Source organism: Moschus berezovskii, chromosome X (assembly GCF_049115385.1).
Source record: "Moschus berezovskii isolate FMDL1 chromosome X, NW_MosBer_1.0, whole genome shotgun sequence".
NCBI lineage: Eukaryota > Metazoa > Chordata > Mammalia > Artiodactyla > Moschidae > Moschus > Moschus berezovskii.
The window spans coordinates 147,697,542-147,722,832 of NC_142488.1; the positions used below are offsets into that span (position 1 = coordinate 147,697,542).

At 40.1% G+C, this 25,291-nt stretch overlaps 1 protein-coding gene across 3 annotated transcripts in view; it reads right to left on the reverse strand.

The window, feature by feature from the left end:
* F8 (coagulation factor VIII) overlaps positions 1–25,291 on the reverse strand; it is a 159,150-nt gene that overhangs the window by 81,098 nt on the left and 52,761 nt on the right. For all 3 annotated transcript variants that reach the window (XM_055393490.2, XM_055393489.2, XM_055393491.2), the window contains 2 exons: positions 6,762–6,855; positions 2,820–3,034 (listed from right to left, as the gene is read on the reverse strand). In XM_055393490.2, coding sequence (XP_055249465.1) covers positions 2,820–3,034; positions 6,762–6,855 — 309 coding nt within the window. The remainder of the gene's footprint in view (positions 1–2,819; positions 3,035–6,761; positions 6,856–25,291) is intronic.

Consider the following 25,291-nt stretch of genomic DNA (forward strand, 5'->3'; position numbering starts at 1 on the left):
TGCCAAATGTTTTATCTGTATTAAAGATCATGAAATGTTTTCAGACTAGTCAGTCAGTTCAGTTGCTCAGTCGTGTCTGACTCTTTGTGACCCCATGGACTGCAGCACATCAGGCTTCCCTGTACATCACCAACTCCCGGAGTTTACCCAAACTCATGTCCATCGAGTCGGTGATGCCATCCAGCCATCTCATCCTCTGTTGTCCCCTTCTCCTCCTACCCTCAATCTTTCCCAGCATCAGAGTCTTTTCAAATGAGTCAGTTTTTCAAATCAGGTGGCCAGAGTATTTGAGTTTCAGGTTCAGACTCAGTCTTTCCAATGAATATTTAGGACTAATTTCCGTTAGGATGGACTGTTTGGATCTTCTCGCAGTCCAAGGGACTCTCAAGAGTCTTCTCCAACACCAGAGTTCAAAAGCATCAATTCTTTGGCGATCAGCTTTCTTCACAGTCCGACTCTCACATCCATACATGACCACGGGAAAAACCATAGCCTTGACTAGACGGACCTTGGTTGGCAAAGTAATGTCTCTGCTTTTTAATATGCTATCTAGGTTGGTCATAACTTTCCTTCCAAGGAGCAAGTGTCTTTTAATTTCATGGCTGCAATCACCACCTGCAGTGATTTTGGAACCCAAAAAAATAAAGTCTGACACTGTTTCCACTGTTTCCCCATCTATATCCCATGAAGTGATGGAACCAGATGCCATGATCTTCGTTTTCTGAATGTTGAGCTTCAAGCCAACATTTTCACTCTCCTCTTTCACTTTCATCAAGAGGCTTTTGAGTTCCTCTTCACTTTCTGCCTTAAGGGTGGTGTCATCTGCATATCTGAGGTTATTGATATTTCTCCCGGCAATCTTGATTCCAGCTTGTGGTTCTTCCAGCCCAGCGTTCCTCATGATGTACTCTGCATATAAGTTAAATAATCAGGGTGACAATATACAACCTTGACGTACTCCTTTTCCTATTTGGAACCAGTCTGTTGTTCCATGTCCAGTTCTAACTGTTGCTTCCTGACCTGCATACAGGTTTCTCAAGAGGCAGGTCAGGTGGTCTGGTATTCCCATCTCTTTCAGAATTTTCCACAGTTTGTTGTGATCCACACAGTCAAAGGCTTTGGCATAGTCAATAAAAAAGAAGTAGATATTTTTCCGGGATTCTCTTGCTTTTTCTATGATTCAACGGCTGGTGGCAATTTGATCTCTGATTCCTCTGCCTTTTCTAAACCCAGCTTGAGCATCTGGAAGTTCTCAGTTCACATACTTTTGAAGCCTTCCTTGGAGAATTTTGAGCATTACTTTGCTAGCGTGTGAGATGAGTGCAATTGTGCGGTAGTTTGAACATTCTTTGGCATTGCCTTTCTTTGGGATTGGAATGAAGACTGACCTTTTCAGAATAGAAGGAATCCTATATATCATAAATAACCTAATAGACATGCACTCAAGCCTCAGCAATATGGCAATGAATTATTTTGAAGAATTAAGCTTATTAAAAGACGCGTGCTACTTGGAAAAAATGTTGTGACCAACCTAGACAGCATATTAAAAAGCAGAGACATTACTTTGTTAACAAAGGTCCGTCTAGTCAAGGCTATGGTTTTTCCAGTGGTCATATATGAATGTGAGAGTTGAACTATAAAGAAAGCTGAGTGCCGAAGAATTGATGCTTTTGAAGTGTGGTGTTGGAGAAGACTCTTGAGAGTCCCTTGGACTGCAAGGAGATCCAACCAGTCCACCCTCAAGAAAATCAGTCCTGAATATTCACTGGAGGGACTGATGCTGAAGCTGAAACTCCAAAACTCTGGCCACCTGATGTGAAGAACTGACTCATTTGAAAAGACCCTGATGCTGGGAAAGATTGAAGGTGAGAGGAGAAGGGGACGACAGAGGATGAGATGGTTAGATGGCATCACCGACTTGATGGGCATGAGTTTGAGTAGGCTCCAGTATTTGGTGATGGACAGGGAGGCCTGGCATGCTGCAGTCCATGGGGTTGCAAAGAGTCAGACACGATTGAGCAACTGGACTGAACTGAACGGAGGCTTATTAAATTCAGATTATTTAAGTTTACTTTTCTAAAAAAAGCAGAAGTGGTCCAAATTCTAAGCATATTCTGAAATATTTTATATGTTTCCTCAATTTTACTCAGGCTTCTCTGATAGTCCAGTTGGTAAAGAATCCGCCCGCAGTGTACGATACCTGGGTTCGATCCCTGGGTTGGGAAGATCCCCTGGAGAAGGGAAAGGCTACTTACTTCAGTATTTTGGCCTGGAGAATTCCATGAAATCCATGTGGTCACAGAGAGTTGGACACAACTGTGTGACTTCCACTTCACTTCAGTTTTGTTCAACAAATATTTGTTGAACTACTAAATGCCATGCACTATGCTAGATGTGTTCATTTAGAGGTGTTTTGAGTCAATCACAATGAGATATCCAGGGGAGACGTCTAGGCAGTCATATAGATTTGCAGGTAATCTAAAAGTAATCTAAAAGTAGGTGGTAACTTATCATGTAAAAATGGGCAAGATCACTTCAAGAGAGAAATTTTAGGCTAAGAATGAGTGTTATAGAAATAATCTAGGGCCCAGGCTGTCCTGTCCATCCAGCAGGCAAGTTTATTACACTGAAGTCAATAAAAGCTATCATAAACCTAGCTCACTTCTTTCCCTGCTCAATATTGTAGACTCTTATATTTTCTGAAGGCTTTAGGCAGACATCCACTGAGAGCAGAATATAGGAGATATTATTTGGAAATGCATATGCTTCTTCATTCCATTTCAGATTCAGACTTAGCACTTGGAAAGAGATGAACTCACCTGGTTTCCTCTTTGATCTACAGATTCTTTGTAGCAGATGAGGAGGGGGCCAATGAGTCCTGAAGCTAGATCTTTCTCTAAGTTAATGAAACTCGAGTAATATCGGGTCAGACACCGAGGATCTGATTTAGTTGGCCCATCTTCTACAGTCACTGTCCATTTATACTTGAACACTTCTCCTGGCAGAATTGGCATGTCTTTCAAATGTTTCACACCTACCCACACGCAAACCCCAAAATAGCTTGATTAGAAGTATAACAAGGCATATATTGGTAATTACATCATTATCACATTGGCTATACCAATTTATATGTACATATGAAGTTTCCCAGTAACTGAAAACTAAATTTGCCACCTCTTATAAGTTTAAGATTCATGAAACTTTTTATAATAAAAATAGGTACAGGAGATTTCTGCTAGCATGTTAGTTTGAGTTGAAATGGGCAGGTCTCCCCACTCGGACAAATACAAAGAAACACTAGACGATATTTTGAAAGATTTTAAATGTATAACTTAAAATGCATCAAGAAGGAAAAAAAAACCCAAGTGCCAAAAAAAGAAAGACACATCAAAGCCAGATCGGCCTGAATTAATGCCACAGGACTGGACAATGAAGTTTTAATTCACATGTGGTATCAAGACTTGTGGCATCTGATGTCTGTGAGGAATGGAAGCAGTAATTGAAATCTGCTGCTGGACTACTGTCAACAAAGGTCCATCTAGTCAAGGCTATGGTTTTTCCAGTGGTCATGTATGGATGTGAGAGTTGGACTATAAAGAAGGCTGAGCACAGAAGAATTGATGTTTTGAACTGTGGTGTTGGAGAAGACTCTTGAGAGTCCCTTGGACTGCAAGGAGATCCAACCAGTCCGTTCTAAAGGAGATCAATCCTGGGTGTTCATTGGAAGGACTGATGCTAAAGCTGAAACTGCAATACTCTGGCCACCTCATGCAACGAGTTGACTCACTGGAAAAGACTCTGATGCTTGGAAAGGTTGGGGGTGGGAGGAGAAGGGGACGACAGAGAATGAGATGGCTGGATGGCATCACCGACTCTATGGACATGAGTTTGAGTGAACTCTGGGAGTTGGTGATGGACAGGGAGGCCTGGCGTGCTGTGATTCATGGGGTCGCAGAGAGTCGGACATGACTGAGTGACTGAACTGAACTGAACTGAAGCATACATAATAGGGAGTGAGGGTAGGTGTGTATTAGAGCAAAGGGGAAATAGATTGTTTTTTAATAGATTCTGCTGTGTGAGTACTTTCTCTACAGTTTGGTCACCAATGCTTTTTGTGTGCCAGGTGCCCAAATGATGGTCTTCTTTTATGGGAGGCATATCCTTTCCTTGGAGTGACCATCAGGACCCCAGCACTGGGCACTTCCATGCCATGAGAGAGGCTTATTTCAGCTATTCTTTTGTAGCCCTCCTCTTCCCAACCAGCTCTGGTTAGACCCAGTGATATGTCCAAAAGCCTATTATTTCTGGCTTCCCTCACACTGCCTTCTCAGACAGGGTATCTTCAAAAATAGAACAAGCCAACTACTTGCAACCGTATCTATTTCTTACAGAAAAAAACACATGCATCCTTGGGGGATCAAACAGGAAGGGCAAGCTGCCTCACTCTTACCCTCTCTTCTGCAGAGTTCTCCACATAAAAAGCAAGTTACTAGGAACTGGATTTGCAGATGCCCCCAAATTTCAGGGTACACATTCAATATCTACCCAGAATTCTGTTTCTGTGCCCTTCTCCCATAAAGGAATGCAAATCAATTTTGCATTCGAATTTTGACCAGCAACCATGAGGATTAGAAAACAGAGGACTGAAAGTTATTTATAACCAGCCTAGCTATACATCATATCATACTGAAGGACTCACAGAGTTTATCCCCTATATACTAAATGCACTCAGAAGTATATTGAAGATATATTTCCAGAAAAACAAAAGAAATAAAAATCCAGAAATGTACAAGATAAGAGAGGTAATGGCACTAGCCTACAAGTCCAAATAAAGAAATCCAGAGATGTCAGCTTTGTAGAAGGCCTAGCAAGCATATCATCCATGTTAGAACAGTAAGCTGGTGAACAACAAGAACATCTTTAGAAGAAAAAAGGATCAGATACTAATAAATAGCATGATTAAGAAGCTGGAAGACCTACGGATATGGTGAAAAGTCATATATTTCTTCTCTTGATAAAAGAAAGTCTTCAGGAATACAAGCACAAAATGTGTAATATTAGCATGGTCTTAATATATTGCATATATTGAGACTTCTCTGGTGGCTCAGTCAGTAAAGCATTTGCCTGCAATGTGGGAGACCCCGGTTCAACCCCTGGGTCGGGAAGATCCTCTGGAGAAGGAAATGGCAACCCACCCCAGTACTCTTGCCTGGAAAATCCCATGGACGGAGGAGCCTGGTAGGCTATAGTCCATGGGGTTGCAAAGAGTCAGACACGACTGAGCAACTTCATTTCACTTCACTTCACTTCACTTCAATATACTGCAAGCTAAAATTCACCATGATTTTGAAGTACTGGTGGAGAATAAAGAAGGATAATCCATTTGACTGTAACAGTAAAATCATTGGAACTATAGACAAAAGAATAACCATAGCATACCACCTAGTTCTGCAGTAAACTCATATTATTATAATAAGAAACACATAGTACAATAATATAAATGCTGGTTTTTGACTTTTAAAGTTTAAAATAAATATATAGAAAAAGGAAGGAGTTATTTAAAATTAAAGAACAAACTGTAAATGTTATCAGCTTTAATTTTATAAAAGTAAAGGTATGGCTGGCAGCAGTTGAGAAATGGAAGAATAGATGAGAGGAAATTGCAAAGGGAACAGTTGTTAGTACTCTTAGTGTCATATCATAAAGATGTAAAAAGTAGGTATTTAGCATATTTTTAAAGTTCTGCCAATTGAGGAACTAAAACACTGATAAAAATCTAAAACAACTAGAATAGGAAGAGGTATAATGCTAAATCCTTATTGAACACAAAATTAAATATATAATATTGTAACTACAAATATATATTTATATAAATAACTTTATATAAGTATATAAAGTTGCAAAACAAAGGAGTAGCAAATAAATGCTTTTTTGAGATACAGAGGTAACTGCCAAAAATCTAAAGCAGAAATGCTTAAAAATGAAGGCTTTCCAACCCAGAATTCTATGTCCAGCAAAAGTATCCTTCCACAGTGAAGGCAAGAACTTCCCTGGTGGTCCAGTGGTTAAGAATCCATATATAAATAACTTTATATAAGTATATAAAGTTGCAAAACAAAGGAGTAGCAAATAAATGATTTTTTTGAGATACAGAGGTAACTGCCAAAAATCTAAAGCAGAAATGCTTAAAAATGAAGGCTTTCCAACCCAGAATTCTATGTCCAGCAAAAGTATCCTTCCAAAGTGAAGGCAAGAACTTCCCTGGTGGTCCAGTGGTTAAGAATCCACCTGCCAGTGCAGAGGACACAGGTTCAATCCCTAGTCCTTGGAAGATTCCACATACCATGGAGCAACTAAGCCCCTGCGTCCCAACTACTGAGCCCATGTGCCCTAGAGCCTCTGCAACAAAAGAAGCCACTGCAGTGAGAAGCCCAGGCACAACAACTAGAGTAGCTCACTCTCCATAACTAGAGAAAGCCTGCAGGGAGCAATGAAGACCCAGCACAGTCAAGCAAATAAATAATTTATAAAATAATTAAATAATTATTTTACAAATACATAATTTGTAATAAAATAATTAATAATTATTTTACAAATAAAAAAGTGAAGGTAAAATGAAGGCATATTTTTAAATAAAATAAAACTTCAGAGAATTAAGGATGGGGTGATACATGTGCATGACTGTAGTCGCTGTTGTTGAGGCTGTGTCCTCATCTGTATCTACAGGTAAGTAAGACTTAGAAAATTGAGGTAAAGCTTACCTTTTGGAAATCTCCCTGAGTGCAAAGGACTGACATCAGTGATTCCATGAGGGTAGATGTTATATGGCCGGCTTGCTTGATTCTTAAATATAATCTGAAAGTATAAATGAGATATAAGGTTGAGTACTAAGACAATTAGGATCAAGAAGCAAAATGTGGCCTGTCTCCAGAAAATAAAAGATGCCTTGTATCTACAGTATAGGGGTACAGTACAGTATACAGTACTGTACAGCTTATACAGTACAGTATAAGCTCAAAATATGTGTTCTTTTTTTAAAAAATTGCTCAGATAGCTACTCAGGTTTTTCACTAAAGGTTCATTTATTTTAAATTATTTAAAATTATTTTAGTTGCTTCAGGAAGAATTCCTTGTACCTTCTGACACTAGTAGTTGAAATCTGGATGTCTGCTGAGGGCACTGCTTCCCCTCAGTCTTTTGCACCATTTGGGCACTGAGTTCCCAATAGTGGAGAGGAAAATAGTGGTTCAAGTGATAAAATCTTCACTGGATGACCAGGCAGGACCAGAGGGACAGTTGATTACAGCATTAATCAAGGGTGGCAACCGGCATCATATGACTGCCTGAGCTTTCCAAAAGAGAGGAAGAATAGAAGAGTGATAACATGGCAGCATCATTAAGCACCCAGAACTTATCAACCAGACTCTATACTGAGGTTGCGTGATATGAGGATAAAAAAACAAAATTCTACTTGCAGGCTTATCTTACACCCACTCATTTGGGAAAAGTCCATTGACAAACTATTCCTTGCCTGCTCCTAAGCAGCAGAATGATGTCGAGAAAAATCACACAGCCCTGTGTGATTTAATTAATTAATTAACTTATTTAATTAATCAATTATGTATATTCAGTTCAGTTCAGTCACTCAGTCATGTCTGGCTCTTTGTGGCGCCATGGACTGCAACATGACAGGCCTCCCTGTCCATCACCAACTCCGGGAGTTTACTCAAACTCATGTCCATTGTGTCGGTGATGCCATCCAACTATCTCATCCTCTGTCATCCCCTTCTCCTCCCGCCTTCAATCTTGCCCAGCATCAGGGTCTTTTCCAATGAGTCAGCTCTTTGCATCAGGTGGCCAAAGTATTGGAGTTTCAGCTTCAGCATCAGTCCTTCCAATGAACATTCAGATTGATTTCCTTTAGGATTGACTGGTTTGATCTCCTTGCTGTCCAAGGGACTCTCAAGAGTCTTCTCCAACACCATAGCTCAAAAGTACTAAATATAATTATATAATAATTAATGTAATATCATTATTAATGATGATCAAAAATCTCAAACAGATGCTCAAACTACCTAGTTATTCTATTATGTTTTCCTAGAAATTAATCTTCCCACTTACTCAGTTACTTTTTGCTTCCCGATCCTCATGCTCAGGTACTTCTTTTTTTCACTGAGAAGGGAAACGCATTCAGAAAAGAAAATTCCTCATCCTCCCACCCTCAAGTCTACCAACCTAGACGCATATATGACCATATTTTCTCCTGTTAAAATCAGCTCCTCTCTAACAACGACAACATCTCCTCCTGTGTACTAGTACATAATGAAGTGCCATTTTAAAAACTTCCTTTTGGAATAGAAAAGAGAACCCAGAATTAGATCCACACAAGTACAGTCCACTGATCTTTGACAAAGAAGCAAAGACAATCAAATGGAGCAAAGACGGTTTTTTCAACAAATGGGGCTGGAATAAGTAGACATCCACATGCAGGAAGAAGAAGAGGAGGAGAAAGGAGGGGAGGAAGAAGAATCTAGATGCAGACCTAACCTTGCACAAAAATTCAGAAAAACAGATCACAGAACTACATAATTGATTTGGTATTCTTATATGAGATTTGCCCCTACTCTTCCATTTATTTATTTTTCAATGATTTATTATTATCAATATAGACTCATACGTATTTATTTTATAATTTAAGTTATACTCCAACACTATTTATTTGATTGGTTATATTCTTCCAGTTTGACCATTAGAAGCTCCTGTATTCATTTGACATTATATGTTTTGAGCACTTTCTTCCTTTCTGAAACCACAAGATGCTCCAGGCTCATCTTGTATCTTCCCTGGCCCAGCCCTAGAATCATCCATTCTCCAAAGGGCTTTGGTTCCTTTCACTAGAGAATGGGAATTAGAAACCAAGATCTGGGTGTGCTCATTGCTACTGGGGTGTCAATGTTCCCAGGACCTCTTAGAAGGAAATACACTAATCCAAACATACGCACACATATGTAATTATTTCTGTATGTATCCATCTGTCCCTATAGGCAAACATGAATCTATAGTAATGTCTCCAATTCTAATCCAGTATCACATGATTTACTCTAGCCTTTTCATTTATAATTACCCTCTCCCTGGTGGCTTCCCTGGTGGTGCAGACAGTAAAGCATATGCCTGCAATGCGGGAGACCCGGGTTCGATTCTTGAGTCGGGAAGATCCCCTGGAGAAGGAAATGACCACCTACTCCAGTACTCTTGCCTGTAAAATCCAATGGACAGAGGAGCCTGGTCGGTTACAGTCCATGGTGTTGCAAAGAGCTGGACACGACTGAGGGACTTCACATGGTCATGGTCATACCCTCTCCAACAGTGACAAATACAGCTCCCACTATCAGTCATTCATTTACTTAATCTTCAAATAACAACCTGGGGCTTCCAAGATGACTCTAGTGGTAAAGAATCTGCCTGCCAATGCAGGAGACAGACGTAAGAGACATGGGTTTGATCCCCTAGTCGTGAAGATCCCCTGGAGGAGGAAATGGCAACCCACTCCAATATTCTTGCCTGGAGAATCCCATGGACAGAGAAGCCTGGCAGGATATGGTCCATGGGGTCGCAAAGAGTCGGAAATGACTGAAGTGACTTAGCACACACACAATAATAACAGTTTTGTTTATTCCTTTCCAACCCTAAAACTTTATCTTTTTTCTCCTAAGGATATTAACTAGGATTTCTAGTAAAATATTAAATAAAGGTGGTGATACCTGTAAACTGTTTCTTATCTTGATCTTGAACAAGGATTTCTGAGTTTCACCACCAAGTATGATAGTGACTATCAATTTTCTGTAGAGCTTTATCAGGATTAGGATGTCCCTTGCAATCCCAATTTCCTATGACTTTTTATTATGTACAGATTTTGAATTTTCACAAACATCTGTATGAAACTATTGAGATTATCAAATGATATTTTACCTTTTTATGTGTTACTATAGTAGATTACCATATTTGATTGTCTAACGTTAAATTCATCTTGTTGTTCAGTCGCTCAGTAGTGTCCAACTCTTTGCAACCCCATGGACTGCAGCACGCCAGGCTTCCCTGTCCTTCACTATATCCCAGAGCTTGCTCAAACTCATGTCCATCGAGTTGGTGTTGCCATCCAACCGTCTCATCCTCTGTTGTCCCCTTCTCCTCTTGCCCTCAATCTTTCCCAGTATCAGGGTCTTTTCCAATGAGTCAGTTCTTCATATCAGATGGCCAAAGTATTAGAATTTCAGCTTTAGCATCAGTCTTTCCAGTGAATATTCAGGACTGATCTCCTTTAGGATGGAATGGTTGGTTCTCCTTGCAGTCCAAGGGGCTCTCAAGAGCCTTCTCTAATACCAAGTTCAAAAGCACAAAATTCATCTAGTACTCCTCAGATAAATCAATTAGATCATAATATATTTACAATCGTTTTTATATATTGCGCCACTGGGTTTATTAACTTTTGTTTAGGATTTTTTGAATCCATGTTTGTAACACAATTGGTTTGTAACTTTAATTTTCCTTTCTTATACTGTTCTGGTCAGGTTGACAACTAAGGTTGTGCTAGCCTATAAGTACTGGTGGGCCTTTACTTTTCTCTGATACTCGACACTTAAAATTTTAACGTAGGACTTCCCTGGTGGTCCAGTGGTTAAGAATATGCCTGCCAATGCAAGGGGACATGGGTTCTCTCCCTGGTCTGGCAAGATTCCACATGCTGCAGGGCAACACATGTACCACACATATCCACAACATGTGTACTACAACTACTAAAGCCTGCACTCTGCAAGAAGAGAAGCCACTGCAATGAGAAGTCCATGTACAACAACAAAGAGTAGCCCCTGCTTGCAGCAATTAGAGAAAGCCAGAGCAAAGCACCGAAAACCCAGCAAAGTCATAAATAAATAAACTTTAAAATTTGAATATAAATTATATATCCCTTGAATATTGGGATAAAACGCCAATAAAATGGTGATCCTTGCTAGGTTACTAGTGATTTTCTTGCAACACATTCAAGATGTGACTTCAGTGTCTTCTGGCTTCCTTTGTTGCTTTTGAGAAATAGGTTGTGAGTTTATGTGGCAGTTTAAAAATATGGTTCCCAAATTCTTTGACATTCCTCCCATCAGAGGTGGGCCAAATTTTCCCTCTCCTTGATTCCAGGTGGGCTTTGACTCTGATTATGCCATAAAATGCTTTGTGACTTCCGATGCTGGGTCGTTAAAGGTGAGGCACTTTCTGACTTGTTTAGTGGAACACCCAAAGTTGGAATCCAGAGCCGCTAATGTGCTTTCTGCCTGACAAATAGTCCTTTCCTAGATATTTCACATAAATTAAATCATGTAAGTCTTTTTTTGCTTGGCTTCTTTAATTTATCATAATGCTTTGAGTTTTATCCATGTTGTATCATGAGTAGTTCACTTCTTTTAATTGCTGACCAGCATTCCAATTATATGGGTATACCACGTTTTGTTTATTCATTCACCAATTGGTGAACATTTGAATGGCTTCCAATTTGGGGCTATTAGGAATAGTGCTGCTGTGAACATTCACATACAAGTCTTTGTGTGGACCTATATTTTCATCCGTCTTGAGTATATGCCTAAAAGGAAGAGCTGAGTCACAGGGTAACTCCATTTTTAACATTCTGAGGAATGGCCAAACTGTTTTTCTCAAAGTGACTGTAAATCTCAGACTGGATGTAACTCTTTTCCATCAGAGTTTATGAGACTTCCCATTTCTCTACGTCCTCGCCAATGTTTATTATCTCCCTTGCTGATTATAGCTATTCTGAAAACATGCAAGTGTTAGTCACTCAGTCATGTCTGACTCTTTGCGACTCCATGGGCTGCAGCCTGCCAGGCTCCTCTGTCCATGGAATTCCCCAGGCAAGAATACTGGAGTGGGTAGCCATTCCCTTCTCCAAGGGATCTTCCCCACCCAGGGATTGAACCCAAGTCTTTTGTATTGCAGGCAGATTCTTTACCATCTAAGCCACCAGCAATTTTGATTTGCATTCCCCCAATAGCTAAAGGGCTTCCCTGGTGGCGCAGATGGTAAGGAATCTGCCTGCAATGTGGGAGACCCAGGTTTGATCACTGGGTGGGGAAGATCCCCTGGAGGAGGAAATGGCATCCCACTCCAGTATTCCTGCCTGTAGAATCCCATGGACAGAGAAGTGTGGTGGGCTACAGTCCATGGGGCCTCAAAGAGTTGGACACAATTTAGTGACTAATCCTTTCCTTTCCAAAGCTAATAATGTTCAGCATCTTTTCATGTGCTTTTTGGTCACTTCTTTATACATCATCTTTGGAGAAATGTCTATACAAATCCTGCGCTTATTTTTTTTTAGTTGGATTATTTGCCTTTTTATTATTGAGCTGTAAAAGTCCTTTATATGTTCTGGATACTATTCTTTTCATCAGATATATGATTTATAATTATTTTCTCCCATTCCATAAGTTGTCTTTTCACTCTTGGGTCGGCTTCTGTGCCTTCTTTGAGGCACAGAAGTTTTTAATTGTGATGAACTCCAATCTTTTATCTTTTGTTGCTTGTTGCTTTTGATGTCATACCTAAGAAACCATTGTGTAATCCAAGGTCACAAACATTTACTCCTGTATTTTCTTCTAAGGGTTTCACAGTTTTAGCTCTTACATTTATATCTTTGATCTACTTTTAATTTCTGTATGGTATGAAGAAGGGGTCAAACTTCTTTCTTCTGCATGTGGGTATCCAGTTGTACCAGTATTCTTTCCCCATTAATTGGTCTTAGGACATTTGTAAAAAGTCAAACAGTCACTTCTTATACTGTTGGTGGGAATGTAAATTGGTGCAGTCACTATGGAAAACAGTTTGGAAGTTCCTTTAAAAAAACTAAAATTAGAGCTACCATATGATCCAGCAACCCCACTCTTGGGCATCTATCAAGAAAAGATGAAAACTCTACTTTTAAAAGATATATGCACCCCAATGTTCACTGCAGCACTATTTACAAAACCCAAGGCATGGAAACAACCCAAATGTCCACTGACAGATGAATGGATAAAAAAGATGTGGTACATATATACCATGCAATATTGTTGCTGTTCAGTCACTAAATCATGTCTGACTCTTTGGGACCCATGGAATGTAGCACACCAGGCTCCTTTGTCATCCACTGTCTCCTAGAATTTGGTCAAACTCATGTCCATTGAGTCGGTAATGCCATCTAACCATCTGATCCTTTGTCGCCCCTTTTCCTTTTTCCTTCAATCTTTCTCAACACCAGGATCATGTAATATTTCTCAGCTGTAAAAAAGAATGAAATAATGCCATTTGCAGAAATATGGATGAACCCAGAGATTATTATACTAAATGAAGTAAATCAGACAAATACCATTTATCACTTATATGTGGAATATAAAATATGACATAAATGAATGTATTTACAAAACAGAAATAGACTCACATTCATAGAAAATTAGCTTAAAGTTATCAAAAGGGAAAGAGAGGGGAAGGGGGATAAATGGGATTAACAGATAAAAAGTATGATACATAACACAGATAAGCAACAAAGATTTACTGTATACCACTCTTATGGCAGAAAGTAAGGAGGAACTAAAGAACCTCTTGATGAGGGTGAAGAAGGAGAGTGAAAAAGCCAATTTAAAACTACATATTACAAAAACTAAGATCTTGGCATCCAGTACCATCAGTGCAGTTCAGTTCAGTTCAGTCACTCAGTCATGTCCGACTCTTTGCGACCCCATGAATCACAGCACACCAGGCCTCCCTGTCCACCAACAACTCGGGGAGTTCACTCAAACTCATGTGCATCGAGTCAGTGATGCCATCCAGCCATCTCATTCTCTGTCATCCCCTTCTCCTCCCGTCCCCAATCCTTCCCAGCATCAGAGTCTTTTCCAGTGAGTCAACTTGTCACATGATACCATCACTTCATGGCAAATAGATGGGGAAACAATGGAAACAGTGACAGACTTTATTTTCCTGGGCTTTAAAATCACTGCAGATGGTGACTGCAGCCCCGAAATTAAAAGATGCTTGCCCCTTGGAAGAAAAGCTATGACCAACCCAGATAGCATTTTAAAAAGCAGAGACATTACTTAGCCGACAAAGGCCTATTATAGCCAAAGCTATGGCTTTTGCAGTAGTCATGTATGGATGTGAGAGTTGGACCATAACGAAAGCTGAGTGCCAAAGAATTGATGCTTTTGAACTGTGGTGGTGGAGAAGACTCCTGAGAGTCCCTTGGACTGCAAGGAAATCAAACCAGTCAATCTTAAAGGAAATCATTCCTGAATATTCATTGGAAGGACTGATGCTGAAGCTGAAGCTCCAATAGTTTGGTCACCTGATGAGAAGAGCCGACTCATTAGAAAAGACCCTGATGCTGGGAAAGACTGAAGGCAGGAGAAGAAGGGGATGACACAGGATGAGATGGTTGGATGGCATCACTGACTCAGTGGACATGAGCTAGGGCAAACCTCAGGAGATTGTGAAGGACAGGGAAGCCTGGTGTGCTGCAGTCCCTGGGGTCACGAAACATTGGATACAACTTGGTGACTTAACACAACAACAATAGGAATTTATGCCCAATATTTGTGATAACCTATAATGGAGTATAATATGCAAAAACACTGAATTGCTATACTGAAATTAACATATCTTAATATTGTAAATCAACTATAGTTCAATAAAAAGTCAAGTCTCCATAGGTAGGTTTATTTCTGGACTCTCAATTCTTTTCCATTGGTCCACATATCTAACTTTATGCCGGTACCACTCTTCATGATTACTGTAGCTTTGTGGTAAGTTTGGAAATTGAAGTGTGAGTCCTCAACTTTGTTTTTTCTTTTCCCCGCAAGATTCATTTGTCTATTAGGGGTCCTATGCAATTTCTTCTGTATTTTAGGATCAGCTTGTCAATTTCTGCAAAAAAGACACTTGGGTTTTTGATAGGGATTTAATTAGATCTATAGATAAATTTGGAAGAGCCTTAAAATAAGTGACTCTTTCAATCTATAAATATTACATGTTTATCCATTTATTTAGATATTTAAAAAACTATCTCAGTAACAATTTTTTCATTTTTCACTTTACAATTTTTTACAATATATTTTTCACATTTTTACAGTTTTTTACATTTTTCAGTTTTCAGTGTCCAAGTCTTATGCCATTTTTGTTAAATTTACCCCAAGTTATTTCATTCTTTTTATGTTATGAATGAAAGCTTTCCTAATTTTCTTTGCAGATTTTTCATTGAAGTGTAAAGAAATACAACTTATTTTTTAATATTGATCTTGTATCTCGTAACCTTGCTGTGCTTGTTTATTAGTTCCAATACATTTTTAGTATTAAAAGACGCTTGCTCCTTGGAAGAAAAGTTATGACCAACCTAGACAGCATATTAAAAAGCAGAGACATTACTTTGCCAACAAAGGTCCATCTAGTCAAAGCTATGGTTTTTTCAGTAGTCATGTACGGATGTGAGAGTTGGACTATAAAGAAAACTGAGTGCTGAAGAATTGATGCTTTTGAACTGTGGTGTTGGAGAAAACTCTTGGGAGTCCCTTGAACTGCAATGAGATCCAACCAGTCCATCCTCAAGGAAATCAGTCCTGAATAGTCACTGGAAGGGCTGATGCTGAAACTGAAGTTCCAATATTTTGTCCACATGATGCAAAGAGCTGACTCATTTGAAAAGACCCTGATGCTGGGAAAGACTGAGGGCAGGAGGAGAAGGAGACGACAGAGAATGAGATGGTTGGATGGCATCACCGACTCAATGGACATGAGTTTGAGTAAACTCCAGGAGTTGGTGATGGACAGGGAGGCCTGGCGTGCTACAGTCCATGGGGTTGCAAAGAGTCAGACATGACTAAGTGACTGAACTGAACTGAACTGAACCTTTTTAGTAGATTACTTAGGATTTTCTACATAAAAGATTGTATCATCAGCAAATAAAGACAGTATTACTTCTTCCTTTCCAATCTAAATGCCTCTAATCCCCCCCCCCTTTTTTTTTTGCTTTACTGCATTGGCTGCCAGTACAGTGTTAAATGGGCTTCTACCCATGGCTCAGCGGTAAAGAATCTGCATGCCAATGCAAAGACGCAGGAGACATGGGTTCAATCCCTGGGTCAGGAAGATCTCCTGGAAAAGGAAATGGCAACTCACTCCAGTATTATTGCCTGGGAAATTCCATGGACAAAGGAGCCTCTGGCTACAGTCCACAGGGTCACAAAGAGTCGGACATGACTGAGAGACTGAACAACAACAGTGTTAAATAAATATAGCAAGAGTGGACATCTTAACTTGTTCCTAACCTCAAGGGGAAAACATTTAGTCTTTCATCACATTATAAATTTTTCTTAAATGTTATTCATCAAGTTAAGGATCTTGCATTGTGTTGCTAGTTTACTGAGAGTTTTGTCTATCATGAATGGGTAATGGATTCTGCCAAGCCCTTTTTCTTCACCTATTACATGATCACATGATTTTTGTCCTTTGTTCATTAATATGTTGAGTTGTACTAATACTCACATTTTAATCATCTCTACATTACTGAGGTAAATCTCACTTGATTATGGTGTATGATCTTTTAAAAGTGTTGCTATATTTGGTTTAATAATGTGTTGTGGAGGATTTTTGCATTAACATTCACAAGGAATTTTGGACTTTAGTTTTCTTTAAAATTTTGATACTTGTTTCGTGGCCTAATGTATATAGAGTCTATCCTAGAGAATGTTTTGTGTGCATTTGAGAAGAATATGTATCCTATTGGAGTTGGGTGGCTTGATCTATAGATGTCTGTTAGACCTAGTTGGTTTATAGATGAAATAAGATTAGCCATTTGTTGATAAATGCTGAAGCTGAGTGATGGATTCAGGGAAGTTTATTTTATTATTCTCTCCACGTCTGGATAAATTTGATAATTTCTGTATACAATGTAAAAAATAATCTTCCAATTTTCACATTAACAGAAAAGCCTCACAGGATTCAGCATATGTAAGTTCACAATACAGAGAAATGAAAGAATAAGGTTCACCAACGTGAAATGCCGGGTTGGATGAAACACAAGCTGGAATCAAGACTGCCAGGAGAAATATCAATAACCTCAGATATGCAGATGAAACCACCCTTACAGCAGAAAGTGAAGAGGAACTAAAAAGACTCTTGATGAAAGTGAAAGAAGAGAGTAAAAAAGCTGGCTTAAAACTCAACATTCAAAAAACTAAGATCATGGCATCCGGTCCCATCACTTCATGGCAAATAGATGGGAAACAATGGAAACAGTGACAGATTTTATTTTCTTGGGCTCCAGAATCACTGCAGATGGTGACTGTAGCCATGAAATTAAAAGATGCTTGCTCCTTGGAAGAAAAGCTATGACCAACGTAGACAGCATATTAAAAAACAGAGACACTGCTTTGCCAACAAAGGTCTGTCTAGCCAAAGCTATGGTTTTTTCAGTAGTCATGTATGGATGTGAGAGTTGGACCATAAAGAAAGCTGAGTGCCAAAGAATTGATGCTTTTGAATTATAGTGGAGGAGAAGACTCTTGAGAGTCCCTTCAAGGAGATCAAACCAGTCAATCCTAAAGGAAACCAATCCTGAATATTCACTGGAAGGACTGATGCTAAAGCTGAAGCTCCAGTACTCTGGCCACCTGGTGCAAATAACTGACTCATTGGAAAAGACCCTGATGTTGAGAAAGATTGAAGGCAGGAAGAGAAGGGGACAACAGAGGATGAGATGGTTGGACGGCATCACTGACTCAACCGATATGAGTCTGAGTAAGCTCTGGGAGTTGGTGATGGACAGAGAAGCCTGACATGCTGCAGTCGATGGGGTTGCAGAGTCTGACACAACTAAGCAACTGAACTGAACTGAGGTAGACATATATATCTTGATATTAAAAGATACCCAAGACATATTGTTAAAAATTTTAAATCAAGGTACAGAACAATTTGCAGGGACTTCCCAGGTGGCTCAGTGGTAAATAATCCACCTGCCAATTCAGGAGCGATAGGAGACATGGGTTCAATCCCTTGGTTGGGAGCATCCCCTGGAGGAGGAAATGGCAACCCACTCCACCGTCATTGCCGGAAAATTCCATGGACAGAGGAGCCTAGTGGGCTACAGTACATGTAGTCAAAAAGAGTAAGACACAAGAAAGTGACTGAACACACTTTCACAGAACAATCTTCACCATGCTTCCATTTTTGTGTGAAATATATGCACATGTATTTGTATGGTGTTAGTTGCTCAGTTGTTTCTGATTCCTTGCAGCCCCATGGAATTTAGTACCTGTAGTTTATGCATGTCTTTGTATAACTTATATTATTCCTGAAAGGGAATATGAAAAACTGACAGCAATAATTGCAGCTCAGATTAGGGGACTAGAAGTCTGGGAGGAAGGAAAGTTTCCTTTTGTTTTGCACACACTTTTTTGTCTTTTGAGTTATTTTTACTAATTAAAAACAGGTAAATAAAATTCAAAAAGAAAAATGTACAATAATAGCTAACTAAAGATCAAATTGCCAACATCCGCTGGATCATGGAAAAAGCAAGAGAGTTCCAGAAAAACATCTATTTCTGCTTCATTGACTGTGCCAAAGCCTTTGACTGTGTGGATCACAACAAACTGTGGAAAATTCTGAAAGAGATGGGAATACCAGACCACCTGACCTGCCTCTTGAGAAACCTGTACGCAGGTCAGGAAGCAACAGTTAGAACTGGACATGGAACAACAGACTGGTTCCAAATAGGAAAAGGAGTATGATAAGGTTGTATATTGTCACCCTGCTTATTTAACTTATATGCAGAGTACATCATGAGGAACGCTGGGCTGGAAGAAGCACAGGCTGGAATCAAGATTGCCGGGAGAAATTTCAATAACCTCAGATATGCAGATGACACCACCCTTATGGCAGAAAGTGAAGAGGAACTCAAAAGCTTCTTGATGAAAGTGAAAGAGGAGAGTGAAAAAAATTGGCTTAAAGCTCAACACTCAGAAAACAAAGATCATGGCATCTGGTCCCATCACTGCATGGGAAATAGATGGGGAAACAGTTGAAACCGTGTCAGACTTTATTTTTTTGGGCTCCAAAATCAGTGCAGATGCTGATTGCAGCCATGAAATTAAAAGACACTTGCTCCTTGGAAGGAAAGTTATGACCAACCTAGATAGCATATTAAAAAGCAGAGACATTACTTTGCCAACCAAGGTCCGTCTAGTCAAGGCTATGGTTTTTCCTGTGGTCATGTATGGATGTGAGAGTTGGACTGTGAAGAAAGCTGATCGCCGAAGAATTGATGCTTTTGAACTGTGGTGCTGGAGAAGACTCTTGAGAGTCCCCTGGACTGCAAGGAGATCCAACCAGTCCATTCTAAAGGAGATCAATCCTGTGTGTTCATTGGAAGGACTGATGCTAAAGCTGAAACTCCAATACTTTGGGCACCTCATGCGAAGAGCTGACTCACTGGAAAAGCCTCTGATGCTGGGAGGGATTGGGGGCAGGAGGAGACGGGGACGACAGAGAATGAGATGGCTGGATGGCATCACTGACTCGATGGACATGAGTTTGAGTGAACTCCGGGAGTTGGTGACGGACAGGGAGGCCTGGTGTGCTCTGATTTGTGGGGTCGCAAAGAGTCGGACACGACTGAGCGACTGAATTGAACTGAACTGAACTGAAAATTTTAAAGAAGGGTAATGAAGATAGACGTGCCTTACAAATTTCAAAACATATTACAAGATTGTAGTCATTAAAACAGTATGGTAACAGATCAGTTAAAGAGAACAGATTTCAGCATTTTAGTATATAATAAAAAGAACTTACCAGGTGGCTCAGTGGTAAAGAATCTGCCTGCAATGTAGGAGACCTGGGTTTGATTCCTGGGTCAGGAAGATCCCCTAGAGAAGGGAATGGCTACCCACTCCAGTATTCTTGCCTGGGAAATCCCATGGACAGAAGAGCCTGGTGGGCTACAGTGCATGGGCTCACAAAGAGCCAGATACCACTAAGCATGCATGCATGCATATAATAAAAAAGGCATTTTAAAATTAGTGAAGAAAGGTTGATTGGGCCAAATGACTGTCACTTATGGAAATCCCTATTTGACACTATGCTCTATACCCAAAAGTAAGTTCCAGAGCAATTAGAATGCTTATTATAAAAATAAAACTGTAAAAACAAAAAGAATAAAACATAGTAGACTATTTTTATGATCTCTTAGGGGTGGTGAAGATGCTCCTAGGCAGAAAACATAAATGAAAAAATATTCAGAAAAATACAAATTTAAAGACTGATACAAATATCTTGACTATAATCTTTATAGGGAAAAAGGCATCATAAAAGAGTTAAAGTACAAGTGACAGACTGAGAAAAATACGTGAAAGATAAATAATAATGTGCTAATATCTGCAATACATAAAGCCTTTTACAAATATGTAAGCAAAAGATGGCCATTTCTAACATAATTTCATGGTGATAAGAGAACAGACTCTGTATGATTTCAAAACATTTCAGTTCAGTTCAGTTCAGTTCAGTCGCTCAGTCGTGTCTGACTCTTTGCGACCCTATGAATCACAGAACCCCAGGCTCCCTGTCCATCACCAACTCCCGGAGTTCACTCAAACTCACCTTCATCGAGTCAGTGATGCCATCCAGCTATCTCATTCTCTGTCATCCCCGTCTTCTCCTGCCCCCAATCCCTCCCAGCATCAGAGTCCTTTCCAGTGAGTCAACTCTTCGCATGAGGTGCCCAAAGTATTGGAGTTTCAGCTTTAGCATCAGTCCTTCCAATGAACACCCAGGACTGATCTCCTTTAGAATGAACTGGTTGGATCTCCTTACAGTCCAAGAGACTCTCAAGAGTCTTCTCCAGCACCACAGTTCAAAAGCATCGATTCTTCGGCGATCAGCTTTCTTCACAGTCCAACTCTCACATCCATACATGACCACGGGAAAAACCATAGCCTTGACTAGACGGACCTTGGTTGGCAAAGTAATGTCTCTGCTTTTTAATATGCTATCTAGGTTGGTCATAACTTTCCTTCCAAGGAGTAAGCGTCTTTTAATTTCATGGCTGCAATCAGCAACCGCAGTGATTTTGGAGCCCAAAAAAATAAAGTTTGACACTTTCCACTGTTTCCCCATCTATTTCCCATGCAGTGATGGGACCACATGCCATGATCTTTGTTTTCTGAATGTTGAGCTTCAAGCCAACCTTTTCCCTCTCCTCTTTCACTTTCATCAAGAGGCTTTTGAGTTCCTCTTCACTTTCTGCCATAAGGGTGGTGTCATCTGCATATCTGAGGTTATTGAAATTTCTCCCGGCAATCTTGATTCCAGCCTGTGCTTCTTCCAGCCCAGCGTTCCTCATGATGTACTCTGCATATAAGTTAAATAAGCAGGGTGACAATATACAAACTTATCATACTCCTTTTCCTATTTGGAACCAGTCTGTTGTTCCGTGTCCAGTTCTAACTGTTGCTTCCTGACCTGCATACAGGTTTCTCAAGGGGCAGGTCAGGTGGTCTGGTATTCCCATCTCTTTCAGAATTTTCCACAGTTTATTGTGATCCACACAGTCAAAGGCTTTGGCATAGTCAATGAAGCAGAAATAGATGTTTTTTCTGGAACTCTCCTGCTTTTTCCATGATCCAGCAGATGTTGGCAATTTGATCTCTGGTGCCTCTGCCTTTTCTAAAACCTGCTTGAACATCTGGAAGTTCACAGTTCATGTATTGCTGAAGCCTGGCTTGGAGAATTTTGAGCATGACTTTACCAGCATGTGAGATGAATGCAATTGTGCAGTAGTTTGAGCATTCTTTGGCATTGCCTTTCCTTGGGATTGGAATGAAGACTGACTTTTCCAGTCCTGTGGCCACTGCTGATTTTCCAAATTTGCTGGCATATTGAGTGCAGCACTTTCACAGCATCATCTTTCAGGATTTGAAATAGCTCAACTGGAATTCCATCACCTCCACTAGCTTTGTTTGTAGTAATGCTTTCTAAGGCCCACTTGACTTCACATTCCAAGATGTCTGGCTCTAGGTCAGTGATCACACCATCGTGATTATCTTGGTTGTGAAGATCTTTTTTGTACAGTTCTTGGATTCTTGCCACCTCTTCTTAATATCTTCTGCTTCTGTTAGGTCCATACCATTTCTGTCCTTTATCGAGCCCATCTTTGCATGAAATATTCCCTTGGTATCTCTAATTTTCTTGAAGAGATCTCTTGTCTTTCCTTTTCTGTTGTTTTCCTCTATTTCTTTGTATTGATCGCTGAGGAAGGCTTTCTTCTCTCTCTTTGCTATTCTTTGGAACTCTGCATTCAGATGCTTATATCTTTCCTTTTCTCCTTTGCTTTATGCTTCTCTTCTTCTCACAGCTATTTGTCAGCCCTCCTCAGACAGCCATTTTTCTTTTTTGCATTTCTTTTCCATGGGGTTGGATGGTCTTGGTCCCTGTCTCCTGTACAATGTCACAAACCTCCGTCCATAGTTCATCAGGCACTCTATCTATCAGATCTAGTCCTTTAAATCTATTTCTCACTTCCACTGTATAATCATATGGGATTTGATTTAGGTCATACCTGAATGGTCTAGTGGTTTTCCCTACTTTCTTCAATTTATCTCTGAATTTGGCAATAAGGAGTTCATGATCTGAGCCACAGTCAGCTCCCAGTCTTGTTTTTGCTAACTGTATAGAACTTCTTCATCTTTGGCTGCAAAGAATATAATCAATCTGATTTCGGTGTTGACTATCTGGTGATGTCCATGTGTAGAGTCTTCTCTTGTGTTGTTGAAAGAGGGTGTTTGCTATGACCAGTGCGTTCTCGTGGCATAACTCTATTAGCCTTTGCCCTGCTTCATTCCGTACTCTAAGGCCAAATTTGCCTGTTACTCCAGGTGTTTCTTGACTTCCTACTTTTGCATTCCAGTCCCCTATAATGAAAAGGACATCTTTTTTGGGTGTTAGTTCTAAAAGGTCTTGTAGGTCTTCATAGAACCGATTAACTTCAGCTTCTTCAGCATTACTGGTTGGGGCGTAGGCTTGGATTACTGTAATATTGAATGGTTTGCCTTGGAAATGAACAGAGATCATTCTGTCATTTTTGAGACTGCATCCAAGGACTGTATTTCGGACTCTTTTGTTGACCATGATGGCTACTCCATTTCTTCTAAGGGATTCCTGCCCACAGTAGTAGATATAATGGTCATTTGAGTTAAATTCACCCATTCCAGTCCATTTTAGTTCACTGATTCCTAGAATGTCTACGTTCACTCTTGCCATCTCCTGTTTGACCACTTCTAATTTGCCTTGATTCATGGACCTAACATTCCAGGTTCTTATGCAATATTGCTCTTTACAGCATCGGACCTTGCTTCTATCACCAGTCACATCCACAGCTGCATATTGTTTTTCCTTTGGCTCCATCCCTTCATTCTTTCTGGATTTATTTCTCCACTGATCTCCAGTAGCATACTGGGCACCTACTGACCTGGGGAATTCTTAATTCAGTATCCTATCATTTTGCCTTTTCATACTGTTCATGGGGTTCTCAAGTCAAGTATACTGAAGTGGTTTGCCATTCCCTTCTCCAGTGGACAACCTTTAGACCATGAAATTTTTACACCTTGCTTTATGTCCCTAGATATCTTCCAGGGTCTCCTAGTTTATAGTCTATAGGGACTTGAATAGAATTTGTATGCTACTCTTGCGTGAAAATTGTATACATTTCAATTATGTTGAATTAGTTCACAGTGCCTTTCAGGTCTACTATATGCTTCTCCTTCTCTGTATATTCATTCTATTAATTTTTGAGAGTTTGGTATTGAAACTCCAACGAAAATCATCATTTACCTACTAAAACAATAACTGCAATATATACAGGAATTATGTGTATTTCCCATGTCTCCTGTAAATGTGTTATCATACTTTCATAATTAAAAAAAAATTTTTAAAAATAAAGAAGGAATGCTGCCTGCTATATCAGTAAGCAACAGATGTTGCAGTCATCAGTGACTGCAGCCACCCTCAACAGTGAGCCCTTGGGGAAGTTAGGCTGGAAACAAGGAATGCCTGCCATCTAGTGGTCAGCATACTGAAGCCACCCCCAACGGTGCAGCTTGAGGAAACTCGGGGTGTGAAAACACAGGATCCTCGCCCCAGATAGCTGAGGTACAGATCAAAGGAACGATTTCACTGAGCACACTTTGGGATCTTCCCATGCAAAGCCCTAAATTCCTCAACTTGACATATCTAGTTTTCTTTAATTAGCAGTGAATCTTTTGACAGTCTGACTACCTGCCTTTTGCTGCAAAGAAAGAAAGAAAGAAAGGGAAGTCGCCCAGTCGTGTCCGACTCTTTGTGACGCTATGGACTGTAGCCCACCAGGCTCCTCCATCCATGGGATTTTCCAGGCGAGAGTACTGGAGTGGGTTGCCATTTTCTTCTCCAGGGGATCTTCCCCACCCAGGAATTGAACCTGGGTCTCCTGCATCATAGGCAGACACTGTACCGTGTTGTCTGAGCCACCAGGGAAGTCTTTGTTGCAAAGATTCCTATATATCATGGCTCCCCTCCTCAGAGGAATTCTCTCAAAGTTATTTGAGATGCTGTCTCCCCAGCTTGAAGTTCTAGGAATGTTGACTAAATAAATTGTAACTCTCCACTTTTTAGGTTGTGCATTATATTTTCCGTCATTGATATGACCATCTATCTGTAAACTGATTGTGAAAAAATATCCCTGCTTTTTTTAAACCATTGTTCTCTGCAGCATAAGTGTTACTAATATCTTCCATCAAGGGTCATGAAAGGTTTTCTGGAAAGGGATGGGTAGATAGTAAATGCTCTAGGCTTTGTGGGCTATATCTACTCTCTGCTACATATCCTTGTTATTCTTTTCCATGCTGAGTCACTTTAGTCATGTCCAACTCTGTGCAACCCTATGGACTGGAGCCCGCCAGGCTCCTCTGTCCATGGAGAGTCTCCAGGCAAGAATACTAGAGTAGGTTTCCATTTCCTTCTCCAGGGGATCTTCCTACCAGGGATCAAACCCACATCTCTTATGTCTCCTGGATTGGCAGGTGGGTTCTTTACCACTAGCACCACCTGGGAAGCCCCATTCTTTTCCTTACAGCTCTCAAAAATGTAAAATCCTTCTACGGAAGAGGGAACAAGATGGCGGAGGAATAGGATGGCGAGACCACTCTCTCCCCCACAAATTCATCAAAAGAACATTTGAACG